The sequence below is a fragment of the Fringilla coelebs genome (assembly GCF_963513975.1).
Source record: "Fringilla coelebs genome assembly, chromosome: 1".
Lineage (NCBI taxonomy): Eukaryota > Metazoa > Chordata > Aves > Passeriformes > Fringillidae > Fringilla > Fringilla coelebs.
This window is the reverse complement of record NC_140028.1, coordinates 151,095,694-151,110,697: the sequence shown is the minus strand read 5'-3', so window position 1 is coordinate 151,110,697 and position 15,004 is coordinate 151,095,694. Positions and strand designations below refer to the sequence as shown.

General features: G+C 53.1%; 2 protein-coding genes across 6 annotated transcripts; one reads left to right on the top strand and one right to left on the bottom strand.

Moving 5' to 3' along the window:
• Positions 1–28: 28 nt before the first annotated feature.
• MRPL55 (mitochondrial ribosomal protein L55) lies at positions 29–3,271 on the bottom strand. Of its 5 annotated transcripts, none has more exons than XM_084205109.1 (4): positions 3,246–3,271; positions 2,392–2,476; positions 1,041–1,224; positions 29–218 (listed from the first exon to the last, which is right to left on the bottom strand). In XM_084205109.1, the coding sequence occupies exons 2-4, from the start codon at positions 2,412–2,414 to the stop codon at positions 75–77; spliced, it is 351 nt and encodes a 116-aa protein (XP_084061235.1). In that variant the 5' UTR covers positions 2,415–2,476; positions 3,246–3,271; the 3' UTR covers positions 29–74. The 5 variants fall into 5 exon arrangements, with proteins under 5 accessions (XP_084061235.1, XP_084061233.1, XP_084061234.1 ...); XM_084205107.1 differs by having other exon boundaries at positions 2,392–2,504; positions 3,246–3,270; XM_084205108.1 differs by having other exon boundaries at positions 3,197–3,269.
• GUK1 (guanylate kinase 1) lies at positions 3,259–14,538 on the top strand. Its single transcript, XM_084205095.1, has 8 exons — positions 3,259–3,393; positions 8,785–8,898; positions 9,608–9,649; positions 10,377–10,473; positions 11,738–11,876; positions 13,114–13,198; positions 13,504–13,589; positions 14,403–14,538. Exons 1-8 carry the CDS (start codon positions 3,351–3,353, stop codon positions 14,436–14,438), a joined length of 642 nt encoding a protein of 213 aa, XP_084061221.1. The 5' UTR covers positions 3,259–3,350; the 3' UTR covers positions 14,439–14,538.
• The last annotated feature ends 466 nt before the right edge of the window (positions 14,539–15,004 follow it).

Below are 15,004 nucleotides of genomic sequence, written 5' to 3'. Positions count from 1 at the left end.
CCACACACGGCTGTACTTGTGTATTTTTATTTATACATTTATTTATACATTTAAACACTTCTAGTTTCAGCGCTTCACTTCTTCCAGAACTTCTTGTAGGTGTCCAGGTCGATGCCCTCGAAGGTTTCCTCCTCCTTGGCCTTACGCTTGCTGGGGAATTGCCGGCGCAGACGAGCCTTGCGCTCGGCTTCGGGCAGCGTGCTGCTGTCCAGGGGCATCTGGGGACAAGGGGGACACGGGATGAGACGGCGGGGACACAGTGTGACACCCCTAGGACAAGGCATGAAACCCCTGGGACATGGTGTGAGATCCCAGGGACACAGCGTGCGCTCCCAGGATGTGGTGTGGAGCCCTGGGACAATGCATGAGATCCCTGGGACATGGTGTGAGATTCCCCAGGGACATGGGGTGAGCTCCCAGGACACGGTGTGACACCCCCAGGACACAGGATGAGATCCCAGGGACACAGCGTGAGCTCCCAGGACATGGTGTGGATCCCTGGGACAAGGCACGAGACCCCTGAGGCATGGTGTGAGATTCCACAGGGACATGGGGTGAGCTCCCAGCACACGGTGTGACAACCCCAGCACCTGCTTCCCTTCTTCCAGCTTACCGGGTAAGCTCCCAGGGACACAATGTGAGCTCCCAGGACATGGTGTGACACCCCCAGGATACAAGATGGGATCCCAGGGACTCACTGTGAGCTCCCAGGACATGGTGTGGAGCCTTAGGACTAGGCATGAGACCCCTGGGACGTGGGGTGAAATCCCTGGGACATGGTATGAGATCCCAAGACGTGGTGTAGAGCCCCGGGACAAGGCATGAGACCCCTGGGCCATGGTGTGAAATTCCCCAGGGACACGGTGTGAGACCCCCAGCACACAGGGTGCAATCCCAGGGACACGCTGTGAGCTCTCAGGATGCATCATCAGACCCGGGACAGGGTGTGAGACCCCCCCGGGCCACACACCCTGAGCCCCCTGGGACACATGACAAGCCCTTGGGACCCCCATGCTCCCAGCCTGCCGCTGTCCCCGTACCATGAGGATCCTCTTGGGCTCGCCGTAGCGCAGGCGGACGGTGGAGCCGTCGGTGTTGACGAGCAGCAGCGGGTACAGGCGGCCGTAGCGCTGCCGGTGCAGGTGCCCGATGGCCGCGCGGTTGGAATTGCTGCGGGTGCAGGCAGCAAGCGGCAGCCGGGAGGGGGCCCCGAGGCGCAGGGCACTGCCGGGGGAAGGGGGGAGAGGGCCGGTGTCACCGTGAGGGCGAGGGGAGCTCACACCAGGTGTGAGGGCGAGGGGAGCTCACGCCAGGTGTGAGGCTGAGGGGAGCTCACGCCAGGTGTGAGGGCGAGGGGAGCTCACGCCAGGTGTGAGGGTGAGGGGAGCTCACGCCAGGTGTGAGGGTGAGGGGAGCTCACGCCAGGTGTGAGGGCGAGGGGAGCTCACGCCAGGTGTGAGGCTAGGGGGGCTCACACCAGGTGTGAGGGTGGCAGGAGCTCACACCAGGTGTGAGGCTAGGGGGGCTCACACCAGGTGTGAGGGTGGCAGGAGCTCACACCAGGTGTGAGGGCGAGGGGAGCTCACACCAGGTGTGAGGGTGGCAGGAGCTCACACCAGGTGTGAGGGCGAGGGGAGCTCACACCAGGTGTGAGGGTGGCAGGAGCTCACACCAGGTGTGAGGGCGAGGGGAGCTCACACCAGGTGTGAGGGCGAGGGGAGCTCACACCAGGTGTGAGGGCGAGGGGAGCTCACACCAGGTGTGAGGGCGAGGGGAGCTCACACCAGGTGTGAGGGCGAGGGGAGCTCACACCAGGTGTGAGGGTGGCAGGAGCTCACACCAGGTGTGAGGGCGAGGGGAGCTCACACCAGGTGTGAGGGTGGCAGGAGCTCACACCAGGTGTGAGGGTGGCAGGAGCTCACACCAGGTGTGAAGGGAGCTCACACCAGGTGTGAGGGCAAGGGGAGCTCACACCAGGTGTGAGGCTGAGGGGAGCTCACACCAGGTGTGAGGGCGAGGGGAGCTCACACCAGGTGTGAGGGCGAGGGGAGCTCACACCAGGTGTGAGGGTGGCAGGAGCTCACACCAGGTGTGAGGGCGAGGGGAGCTCACACCAGGTGTGAAGGGAGCTCACACCAGGTGTGAGGGCAAGGGGAGCTCACACCAGGTGTGAGGCTGAGGGGAGCTCACACCAGGTGTGAGGGCGAGGGGAGCTCACACCAGGTGTGAGGGCGAGGGGATCTCACACCAGGTGTGAGGGTGAGGGGAGCTCACACCAGCTGTGAGGCTGAGGGGAGCTCACACCAAGTGTCACCGTGAGGGTGACGGGAGCTCCGCCGGGTCGCTCCCGGCCGGAGAGCCGCCGCTGCCCCACAGACACCCCGCGCTCACCTCAGCGCACGGCTGGCCGCCATCGCAGCCCGCCTGGGAGGGACGTCTCCGGCACACGGAGCAGGGGACACAGCCTGAGGACAGCCTGGCGACAAGGAAAGGTGCTGGGGTGGCTGTGGGGTGACACCGCCGTGTCGCCATCGCTGTGAAGCTTCCACAGCCCCTCCTCAGCACGGAGCAGCCCCATGGCAGCTCCGGCCAGGGTACGGCTCCCCCCGGCCCCGCAATGGTTCAGCCCCACGTCTCCCACGCCCTCGCAATGGTTCAGCCCCACTATGGTTCCCTCCATTCCCGCCATGGTTTAGCCCAACCACGTCTCCCCCTGCCCAGCCATGGGTCATTTCCATGACAGTTCCCCCCTCTCCCCGTCATGGTTCAGCCCACCACGGTTCAAGCCCATCATGCCTCCCCCCACACCCACCTTGGTTCAGCCCTCCCGCCTCTCTCCAACCATGGTTCAGCCCCACTATGGTTCCCCGCATTCCCGCCATGGTTCGGGCCAACCACGTCTCCCCCTGCCCAGCCATGGGCCAGTTCTATGACAGCTCCCCCCTCTTCCCTTCATGGTTCAATCCCATCATGCCTCCTCCCCCACGTCCACCTTGGTTCAGCCCTCCCACCTCTCTCCAACCCCACTATGGCGCCCGCCACCCCATCGTGGTTCTGCCCAACACCTTCCCCCCTCCGCCCCGCTGTGGTCCAGCCCATGCTGCCCACTCCGTTCTCCCCCAATTCCCCCCTCACATCACGGCCCTGCCCGTGCTGCTCCCCCCCCCACACCATCATGGTTCAGCCCCTCGCTCACCCCCCCCGCCCGGCCCGCCGCGTGGTCCGTCCCGCCGCCCCGCACTCACGTGACGGCGCGCTCCCCTCCGGGCCCCGCCCCCTCGGTGTCGTCAGGCGCGCGGCGTGGCGGCGGGCGCGCGCGGGGGCTGCCGGGACCGCCCCCCCATCCCCTCATGATCCTCGGGCGGATGCGCGGGGCGGGGATCGCCCGGGCGGGTGAGCGGGGATGGGGCCGGGGCTCGCATCCTCACGGGGACCGCGGGCCGAGGGGCACAGCCGGCCACGGGGTGCCGAGACCCTCGCAGGGACCGTGGACAGAGGGGGTCTAACCAGCCCGAGGAGCTTCGTCACTCGCAGGGGTCCTTGGCTGAGTGGCCTCGGGGGGTTCAGCCCCTCACGGAGGCTTGGAATGAGGAGTCCTGGCTGGGATCGGGGTTCTCAGCCCCTCACAGGGGCCTTTGGCTGAGGGGGCCCAACCTGCCCTGGGGAGCCGAGCTCCTCACGGGGTTTCTCTGCTGAGGGGTCCCGAGGTGCTCAGCCCCTCTTGGGGGCCCTGGATTGAGAAGTCCTGGCTGGCCTTGGGGTGCTCAGCCCCTTTTGGGGGCCCTGGATTGAGAAGTCCTTGCTGGCCTTGGGGTGCTCAGCCCCTCTTGGGGGCCCTGGATTGAGAAGTCCTTGCTGGCCTTGGGGTGCTCAGCCCCTCTTGGGGGCCCTGGATTGAGAAGTCCTGGCTGGCCTTGGGGTGCTCAGCCCCTTTTGGGGGCCCTGAATTGAGACGTCCTGGCTGGCCTTGGGGTGCTCAGCCCCTCATGAAGGCTTTGAGCTGAGGGGGTCCAGCAGGCCCCAGGATGCTCAGCTGCTCACAGGATCCTCGACTGAGGGCCCTCAGCCCCTCCTGGGAGCCCTGAGCTGAGGGGACCCAGCTGGCCCCAGGCTGCTGAGGGCCCCACGGGGGTGCCAGGACACTGAGATACACTGGGGGTGCTGATCCCCCACAGGACCCCCTGGATGGTGCCCCCCACCTGGCCCCGGGCAGGCTGAGCTCTCCCTGATCTGTCCTGTGTTATCCATGTGGGATTGCTGAGGGGATGGGACAGGTGACAGCCCCACGGGGCTGTCCCCAGGCTGGCTGTGTGCCCTTCCCAACATCCACACCGGGTCCCCATGGCTGAACTGCTCCAGGGTGGCTCTGAGGTGTCCCTGGTTGGATAAACCAGACAGGGATGTGCTTGTGGGGTTTGTGAGCACCGTGGGGTGAGGTTAGAGGCCTTTAGGGATAAGCATCTCTCAGGTATCCTAAAACAAACACGTGTGGGGAAGTGGATGGTAAAACCACACCTGTGTGAGCTTCACCTCTAGAGGTTTTCCCAGGTGTGTAAACTAGTTGCATTCTCCTGGTGGGTTCAGCTGCTCTGGTTTACAGGAGGACTGGGAATAATGGGTTTGGACCTCCCTGATTTCTGCAGTGACCTTGAGTGAGTGGTTTGTGTTCTGTCTGCAGCATCACCACTCCCTGCATGCCAGGGATGCAGCCAGTGGAGAGGCTAATTAGTGCTTTGTAGGTAATTATTTCCAGGAAAAAGGTGGCTGAGCTCCAGCTCTGTACTGCTGTGGGAGGCTGTCCTCCTCACAGAATCACTGGATGGGTAAAGCTGGAAGGTTGGAACCTCCCTGCAGGTAATTCCCTGTCTGTCACAGTAGGAGTCCTCTCCCTTTTTGGAACCTCTCCCAAATCTTACAAAGGTGGGGGTGGCACCTTTATAACAAACCTGCTAAAAATAGGGGGTGGGATTATAATCCTAATCCAGGAGCCCTTTCTCAAGGCTCCAGGGAAACGTGCTTTAATCTTCTTTTCTTCTTCATAAGGTGGCTTTGCCTTCCCTGTAAAGCCTCTCTGCTAAGCAGTTTTAATTTGTTTAACTCTTGTGATGTCTGTCCTTTGCTTCCCTGGTTATGTTGCCACCTGTGAGGTAAAATCCAGGGTGAATTTAGCAGCACAAGCAGACCAGGAGCCATTCCTTGCCTTGGGGACAACCTCCTGTGACCAGCTTGTCTTTTTGCAGCTCAGAGGGGTTTATGTGGCTGTTTGTCCTCGGGCCCAGGTGTGGGAGATAATTAATATTGTTAATTGGTTGGGCTGTTCTCTTGCTGATCAGCTCTGCAGTGGTTTTGGTGGATTCGGCTGGATGCTATCCCATTTTTAGGAAACCCTCTGTGCTGGCTATTTGCAGATTGGCTGCTCTGAAAATGCCAAAATCTGACAAAAGGGGGTATAAAAGATTGAGCTTCTGCCTAAAATAAATACATCTTTGTGACATTCTTGCTGCAGCCAGCTTGGAAATGCGATGCACCAGTGCATTCCTGGAACCAAACAGGAGAGAGGAAAAAGCCCCATATCCACCAGATCTGGGTTTTGGGGGTTTCTTGTTGCCCTACCTGTGGGTTTTGAGGGCTGTGGTGGTTGGGGAGCAGGGAATGAGGGCAGGAACATCTTGGGGTTGCCCTGGGAGTTGTGGATGCTCTGTCCCTGGCAGTGTCCCAGGCCAGGCTGGACAGGGCTTGGAGCAGCTGGGACAGTGGGAAGTGTCCCTGCCATGGCAGGGGTGGAACAAGATGAGCTTTAAGGTCACTTCCAACCCAGCCATTCTGGAATTCTGTGAAATTCCCAGTTTGCCACCTTTCCTCCTGTGAGGGCCCAGCCCCATGATGGGATTCCATGGGAGTGGAAATGCCTTTTGTTCCCTCTCAGTTTCCCTTTGAAGAGCTGCAGCAAGAGAAGGGATTCACTAGGGAGGCAGGAGGAAACACCTGCAAGTCTTTAGGTTTATTTTTAGCTGTTTTGAAAGAAGTGAGACGTGATCACAACCCAGGTGTCTTTTCTCTTAGTTAGGAGTATTTTGGGGAAGGAGAAGGGAGTGGAGTGGAGGAGGGGGTCCCACTGTGGGAGTGGTTTGGATCTGTGAGCAGGAGAAGGAGTTTTCTTGTTGTGGACCTGAGGTGAAGCTGTGTGGATTTGGTCCAAAGGAAGAGCAGTGTTCCTGCAGAAGGAAAGTGCCTGGAAGTGTTCCAGGTTGGATGGAGCTTGGAGCAGCCTGGCCTAGTGGGAATTGTCCCACTAGGGGTGTGCAATTAGATGATCTGGAAGGTCCCTTCCAACACAAACCATTCCAGGATTCTACACAGACAAAATCCTTGTGCCTGCAGGGACAGGAGCAGCTTTGCTGTTTTCCATAATCCCAGCCCAGCAAGGGCTGACACCCCTCAGCCTTTTGGGGATGCTGGCTGCAGCTTTGCCAGTCAGGAGAGCAGGGAGTGGAGGAGGAACCAGGGGGAGATTAAAGCTCAGCAGGGTTCTTCTCATTGGCCACCTTCAAATTGCAGCTCGTTAATTAAGGCTTTAGGAGCTCACAAATAGCCCAGCTCTGTCCCCAGGAGCCTGTGCTGCTGCCACTGCTTTCCTTGGCTGGAAGGGAGCACAAGGAAAAGGTAAGGATGTGTTGGAGCCTGCTCCCAGCCCCCTTCCCAGTTTGTCTGGGGTTGAATGCAATGATTGGTAGTGATTTGGGCAGCTTTAAATTTCTGCTGGTGTTTGCTAAGGGGCAGATGAAATTCTGAGGGAGATGAGGGGAAAGCTCTTCTGGCTGGGATCTGGGACTGGGATTTGTGCATCCAGCGCAGTCCTTCTTGGCACAGCTGGGTCCTGGAAGGGAATCTTGAACACCTGGAAATCCAGGCTGGCACCCCAGTGTCACTTGAGGGGTTTTGGGGTGCTTGTGGAAGCTGGTGTGTGATGGAGCAGCATCGTCTGGGGACAGATGTGTTGTGAAGCACATTGAGATGTTTAAAAGGGGTGAATTTGTGTGGAGTGTTTTCCAAGGAATGCTGAGGGCTCCCCTGGTGAACGATGTGGGACAGAAGAACTGTGAGGAACAGAGAGAGGGAAGTGCTTTGGGTAACTGCTCTGCTCCCTTGCTGCAGGCACTGAGTAGCATTTCCCTGGTGCTTTCTTTGGGTATTGAACATTTAGGTAAAACCTGTGTTTTTTGGAAATGACAGAAGTTTAAGGACCAAGGGAACGGTAGGAAAGCCCCCAAAGGACTGCCTAGAGTTTGTTCAGCCTTCTGGTTTTGGGGTGATGGAGCCTAACCTGGCACTGTGGTGGTGAGATTGATCCTCCCAAGATTTCATCTCTTGGATCTCTGAGGCTGCAGTGCTTGGAGGGCACTAAGCAAAAAAAGAAAAGAAAGAAGGAATAAAGGAATTTCCTTATGGATGATTATCGACCGCGGGTGTTCTTACCGCCCACGCTGCTGCTGTTGGCCCCTCCTCGGCCTTTGTGCATTAAACCCCGGCCCTTGGCGCAGCCTGGGATGAGCTGCGGTCAGATGAGGATCTTCAGGGAGCAGAGGGAAAAGTTGTGTAATTCTCTCTGTCGTGCTGCCCGAGGGAGCAGGGATTTAGGGCTGGAGATGCGTCCTGCTCCCGCAGCGGGGTCAGGGAGAGGGAGCCCGGCGGGATTAGCCCGCGGCCGCTCTGGTGAGACAGCATTTGGCTTAAGGCTGTTTGAAAAGTGATGTGTAAGGTCAGGGTGACATTGCTATGAGCTAATTTAAAATGGAAAGGCATTATCTGCCTCTTGGCTGGTGGCTCCCCAGGCCACACCCAGCCCGGGAGGCTGAGGAAATTATTTTATTGCTTCCTTAAAGTAACTTATTAAATAGGAAGGACTTGTTTGATTTGTCCCACTGTTGCCCTCACTTCTGGTTTGGAAGCTGCTGATGGGTGAGGGTCTCCGTGGTACCCCCACACCTTTACACAGCATTTCTTCTTTTTCCCATGTGGATAATTAACCTTTCTTCCCCTCCAGAGACACAGGAACATGAAATGTTTATTTTCTTTCTTTCTCTCTGACTGAAGAAACAATTGCAGCAAGTTCTGTGTGGCCCCAGGCTGCATTTTTTTCACCTGTACCAGGAACTGATGAATGGATCTCTTTCTTTCTTTCTTGCCATGAGACACCTGCAGATGGAGTTGGTGCTTCAGGAAATGTGGGAATAAACCCTGAGCCTGTTCATGGCAGTGATTGCACCTGAGTTCAGATGCTGTTGCAAGGGTGTGGGGGTTGGTGATAGAAAGTTTTAGCTGCAAACTCTCCTCTCCTTGAAGCTCCTTTCTCTCCCTGTGAGAGGGAAGGGGCTGGGACTGTACCTCTGTCCCATGACTCCAGATGCCACCAGGCACAAAACAGAATTTTGTTCCTTTTAGAGAGAGTTTTCTTTAGTATTTTGGTCCCAGTAAGACCCAGCAGTGATGGAAAACAGCTGGCTTCAATCATCCCAGTTTAGAGGCAGCTAAATCCCAGTTTCCTTCTTCTTTGGGTTACATCCTATGAGTTTAACCTCAGTCTCTTGAGAAATGTTTCTGCACTCCCAGTGCTTTTTATCAGCTCTGAGCTTGTGACTTTGCATCATTTCAGCTTTTCCTGCATAGATTTGTACCCAAGGGTGAAGGATTGGTGCTGTTTTGAGAGGCTGAGCACTCCTGGGAATCCACAGCTGCATTTCCATGGGTGTTTCTAAGCAGACACATTTTTCTGTCTCTCCCCAGTCATGCAGGGACCAAGGCCAGTGGTTCTGAGTGGCCCATCAGGTGCAGGGAAGAGCACTTTGTTAAAGAAACTGCTCAAAGATTATGAGAACGTCTTCGGCTTCAGCGTCTCCCGTGAGTATCCAGGGCTGGGCTCTGGATGAGCTCAGCAGGGCCAGCTCAGAGCCTGCCTCTATTTATACCCCAAATAATGGTTTCTCATGGTTTGGCTGTGTCCCAGTCTGCCTGTGGGCTCTTGGGGATATAATTCAGGGCACCTTTTACTCCTGGTATTGAGTGGTGAGTCTAAGCTTTGTCTGGAGTAGCACCTTTCCAGGTTTAGTGACTCCCCACATCTCTAAACACAACTCAAGAGAGGAAACAAAGTTCTTTGATTGTGAAAGTAACAAAATCCCCCCACATTTCTGCTTCAAAAGCCATTTGATTTTTCAATGGAGCTTTGCAAGGTGTTTTTATGTCAGTTTCCAAAATGTGTTTTAATGTTCCAACACTTTGTGTATTGCAAGTAAAATCTGTGTTTTGAGATCTGGATTCACTCCACCATGAAAGAACAAAATACTGGATGCTTAAAAATCTAATACTGTGGGAGGAGGAAAAAAAACTTTAAAATGTCCATTTTGTGTGTGTGTGGCATCCTATGCTCCTTATTCAACTGCATCTCTCATCTCACTTCAAACTAAACCTTATTTTCTCCCAAATTGCCTCTTGGTGGAGATTTTTTTCCTTGCAAATCCATGTGCCACTTAGATCTTGGATCCTGCAACACCCATGGGTGATGTACAGAATTTACAGAGCTGGTTTTTCTTTCTTTTTTCCCCTGCAGATACCACAAGGCAGCCGAGACCTGGAGAAGTGAATGGCAAAGGTGAGCCTGTTGCAGTCAGGTCTGTCTCGCTGGACTCTCCAAATAATTCAGGTTTTCAAAGCTGGGCTCTCATTTTAGGTACTGTGCTCTGAACTTGGGTGATTTGATTTTCCAAAGTGCCAGGTAATTCTGGGGAGGTATCTCCAATGGCCACTGCTTTGGGAAGTGCAGCTGCTTAATGAGATGGTTTTAGCTGTATTAATTGCTTGTGCCCAGCTGTTTTCTCATGTATTTGCATATTTAAGAAACAACCAAATGAGGTTTGTTCTTAATTTCCAATGGCAGTTTTCCCTCTGAAGTGACAGGAAGGAATTTCAACAGAAGATAAATATTCCTTTTTAGTTAGTATGGTTTTGATGTTCCCTTTTATCTCCCTCTCTCTCATCCCATTCTGGTCTTTAATTAGAAATCCTTTCAAATGAAAGGCCTTACCGTTCCTGCTCTAATGTGTCCCACACCTGGAGGCAAGGGAGGAGAAGTTCCCACTGCACCAGGAATGGGAAAGGATATGAAAAATGGGGTAGAGCAGCATTTTTGGCCACACAGAAAACTTCAGAATGTTTTGAGCAGATGTTTGGACAATTGGTGTGGAAGTAGGAAGTGAATCCTTGTTTAAAATAGATTTTTAGTGTCTTCTCCCCAAAAAACCCATAGGTGTCATTTTGACCATGAACTTTACCTTCAGAATGTTAATTTCTGTCCATTTTCTCCATTTTCCCTTCTCCAGATTATCACTTTGTGACCAGAGAGGAAATGCAGAAAGAAATTGATGCTGGTGAATTTATTGAGCATGCAGAGTTCTCCGGGAACATGTACGGGACAAGGTAGGTCAGGTGTCCCTGCCTGTGCCACAGGGGCTGCAGTTAATTGGTCCTGAAGATCCTTCCCAATCCAAACTATTCTGGGATGCTAGAAAATAAATTCAGAATCTCTCCAAGCCTCTGAGGATGTTCCTGCTCTCATGTGGGATAAAATGGATAGTCCCTCATGCTTAGCAGAAGAGTTGAAGTTCTCACCAATACTTTCTGCTCCCCAAGTCATCAGTGGATTATAATAAATGATTAAAAAGCTTGAGGCAATTCCTCATGTTGGGGAAGAGAAATTGTCTTTACAGCACATAAAAGCCACCACTTGAAAAACTAGGTGGAGAATGAAGTGCATCTTGTGACCCAGATGGAGCACCCATGTCCATCCAGCATCCTTCAGGAGAGCATGTGGAGTCAGTGGGTCTCTGGAGAAGGGAAGTTCTCAGTGGTTTTGCTTTTCAGTGAAGATTATTTCCATGTTTGTCACAGAATCCCAGGATGGTTTGGATTGGAAGGGACCTTTAAGATTGTCGAGTTCCAATCTCCTGCCATTAGCAGGGAGCTTCCCTCCAGGTATTAAAGCTCTGCCAAGGCAGGAGTTTATGCACATCCCACCCATCCTGTGGGATAGTCACACATGATCCATCCCCACACCTTCCAGCATGGCTTTGCCAGCCTCTCTAGCAGCAGACAGCAGCTCCCTGCTCCACCCAGAGCTGTGACACTTGGAGAAACTCTTTGTCAAGAGCAGAGCAGGCTCTGTCCACTCCTGCCACAGTTTGGGGAGCCCTGTGAGGTTCCCCCACTGCTGGAGGGGACACCCCAACCCCCCTGTGTCATTGTCATATTTTATAAAAAATCCTTTGCCAGGATTTTTCTCCTGAGAAGCCTCAGAAACGAAATGTAAACAATAATTATCTGATTGCTTGGAATGTGGTCTGGAGGTTGTTTGCCAACAAGTGCATCTTTGATTGGTTCCATGTGAATTGTTTTTATTAATGACCAATCCCAGTCCAGCTGTGTCAGGCTCTCTGAGTCTGTCATGGGTTTTTATTTGTTCATTCCTTTCTAGCCTTCTGATGTCTCCTTTCTCTTTCTTTAGTGTAGTTTTAGAATGTAATTTTCTTTTAATATAATATCATAAAATAATAAATCAGCCTTCTGAAACATGGAGTCAAGATTCTCATCTCCTCCCTCGTCCTGGGACCCACGACAACACCACAACAATTCATAACCACAGCCCTGGGCTCTCTGACCCCTTCCCTGTGTGCTGTGTCCCCAGTAAAGGAGCTGTGCAGGCCGTGCAGGCCCAGAACCAGATCTGTGTCCTCGACATCGACATCCAGGGCGTGAAGAACATCAAGAAGACGGAGCTGAACCCCATCTACATCTCGGTGCAGCCGCCGTCCATTGAGATCCTGGTGAGCGCCCGCCTTGCTTTGCCGTTAGCACTTAGAGGTAATCAGCAGCCACGGCTCCCCCTTCCCTCTGCAGGGCCCTGCTCTAGGTGGGGAGGACATTCCCGAGCATATCCCTGTAGGAGTGTGCCACAGAGTGACAAAACTATCCTTTGTCCTCACAAAAAGGGAAGAAGCCCAGAAATGGCTTTCCTCAATTAGGTGAAAAAGCTGCCTCATAGGTTTAGGGGACTTCACTTCAAACTTCAGGATAGCTAATTGGACAGAAGCCAAAAAGTCCTGCCTGGGCAATTAACTAGAAAAAGAAGTGAACAAAGGAACTAATTGCTTTTGTGAGGTGTTTTACCAGGAGCAAAAACCTCTGACACCTGGCTGGGTTTTTCTCTGTTGGTTATTTTGTCTTTTATTAAACCTTTTTGTTTCCAACACTGCAACAGAAGCCATCCTGCTGGTTTTTATGCCTCCAAAGGTAGCTGAGCTATCTTGGGTGTGTTATAGACCTCCAAGAGCTTATGAGACCTGGCTCAAGGAGGCTACTATAATAAATCTCCACCCAGCCCTGCTCCCCAGCCTCTGGGTCTCAGGGATAAATCTTCCTGTGTTTTGTTTTTTGAGTCCTTGCTCAGTGTTTTCCATACCTTGGTTATGGACTGCATTGCATCATGGCCGGTCTTTAAATGTATTAATTGTGCTTCATGCTGTGCTGAGATTTGCCTCCACAGTTAATATTAAACCCAGGGAGGCTGGTTCTGTGCAGTCTCTTAAATTCTGTGCCCCTCTGGTCTTACCCTGTGTAAGTGATTGCAGTGGGACTCTTGGAGCAGTGGAATCACTGTCGTGGTTCAGAGAGGGATAAGGACACATGAGGACAGCTCCTGACTCTCCCCTCTTGCTCTCAGTACATCAGGCAGGCTCTCTTTCTCGTTGAGTTTGTGGAGGAGGAAGCCAGCAGCACCAGATGCCAGAGCCCAGCAGAGAAATCTCATTTCCAGCAGTACCTGGAAAAATAAATAAATGAGAGGGAGGTAAAAGAAACCTGGGACCCTGAACTGTGGGTAGGAGATCTCAAGCCCAGTTTGGCCACTGGTTTGCGCTGGGCTGTAAAGCGAGGCCCCTCACCCTTGGCAGGGTGTTCTCACGTGCCCGTGGTCACAGACAGCACCTGCCTGAGGGTGGGGGTGGTTTGTGCCTGCAGCTTTCAGCACACTCATTTCCTTCATGTCTCTGTCCCTGGGTTTAGGAGAAACGACTACGGGACCGAAAGACCGAGACAGAGGAGAGTTTACAGAAGCGTTTGACTGCAGCCCGTGTGGACCTGGAGCTCAGTGAGTCCTTGGAGTGCTGTGTGCAGGGAGGGGAGTGCCTGGGTGATTTGGGAGCTGGTTTTGGTGGCAATGTCTGATTTGTGCTCTCCAGCAGCGCTGGCAGGGCTTGCCATGAGCTGAGTTGGATCACTGCTGCATTTCCCACTGCAGTTCCTTGGGGGAGGTTGGCAGAGCAGTTCATTAGCAGCAGCTGATCTAATAATAATACTAAAAAATCATATTAAAATGCCATGGGGCTTTGTGCGTGAGAGCTGACATAGGGAAGAAAAATTGTCCTCTAACTCTGTCCTCATCTCCTTCCCCAGGTAAAGAGCCTGGGCTGTTCGACCTGGTCATCATTAATGATGATTTAGAAAAGGCCTATTCCGAATTGAAGGAGGTGCTGCTGGAGGTGAGTCCTTGGGGATTTTCTCCACCTCATTCCTGGGCCAGATAGGTGAGGGTCTGTTCTCAGGCAGCCACAGAAATGTCACCTCATCCCACACTTGGTCTGCTTTGAGCTGCTGAGGGACAGATTGAGCACAAGTGATGATGAATCAGAGAGTAGGAAATGAATCCAACACAATCCTGAGTTGGAGCAAAATAAACATCCCTGGGTAGCAGAGAAGAGGATTCCTGTTTCTGGAGCTTCCAAGTTAAAGCTTGCCCTGTCCCTAAAGGTGAGCTCAGGTCCTGTGATGTCATGGAACTGCTCTGAGTTTTTGGTTGTCACCATGATATTTTATGAAAAATCCCTTTGCCGGGATTTTTCTCCTGAGAAGGTGAGAAGCCTCAGAAAAGAAATGTAAACAATCTGATTGCTGTATCTGTATCTGATTGCTTGGAATGGGGTCTGGAGGTTGCTCACCAGCAGGTGCATCTTTGATTGGTTCCATGTGAATTGTTTTTAATTAATGACCAATCCCAGTCCAGCTGTGTTGGGCTCTCTGGTCAGTCTGGGTTTTTATTATCATTCTTGTTTAGCCTTCTGATGTCTCCTTTCTCTTTCTTTAGTATAGTTTTAGTATATCATTTCTTTCGATATAATACCATAAAATAATAAATCAGCCTTCTGAGAACTTGGAGTCAAATTCTCATCTCTCACCTTGTCCTGGGACACACAACACCGCAACAGTTGGTCACTCCTGGTCTCCTAAGCTGTGAAACCAAGAGTTGTTTCCCAAAGAGTGGCAGATTCTCAGTCTCTTTCCTGATCTCCTTGCAGGAAATCAAGAAGACCGAAGAATCCAGGAAGTCCTGAGCTGGCCCTGCTTGGGCATTTTGATTTTGCACATCATTCCCGAAGCACGTCACAGCGTTTTATTCCAAAAGACATTCCCTTTAGGCTGCTCCTACCCCCAACTCACCCTAGGATGTTTATATTAAAAGGAAAGAAAAGGAAACCTGGTTATGCTTGTGCTTCTGTTTACTGCATGCTCAGCACGGGCTCCCCCAGGTTTGTAGCTCTGGGTTCTTTGGGAGCTGCCAAAGGGCTGAGCCCTTCTGGACAGCTGTAGAGAAGCTGTTGGGCTGATGTGCTTGAAGGCAGCAATAAATCCCTTTTCCTAGGGGCTCTCCTCTGCATCCAGTAGCTGTTGCTTCTACAGGTCTCTGTTCTGAGACCTAGGGAGCTTTGCACTTCATTTCCCAAGCTTTCTTTAGCTTTAATATTGATGTTTTTGTGAAACTTCTAAGCCTCTCAGTCCCTCCAGCAGAATGTATACTGAGTGTCCTTGGGTTGGTTTCTCACACTGTGAAAACTGTGGGGACAAGCTGGGAGAGCTGGGGGTGTTCACCTGGAGAGGAGAAGGCTCCAGGGAGAGCTCA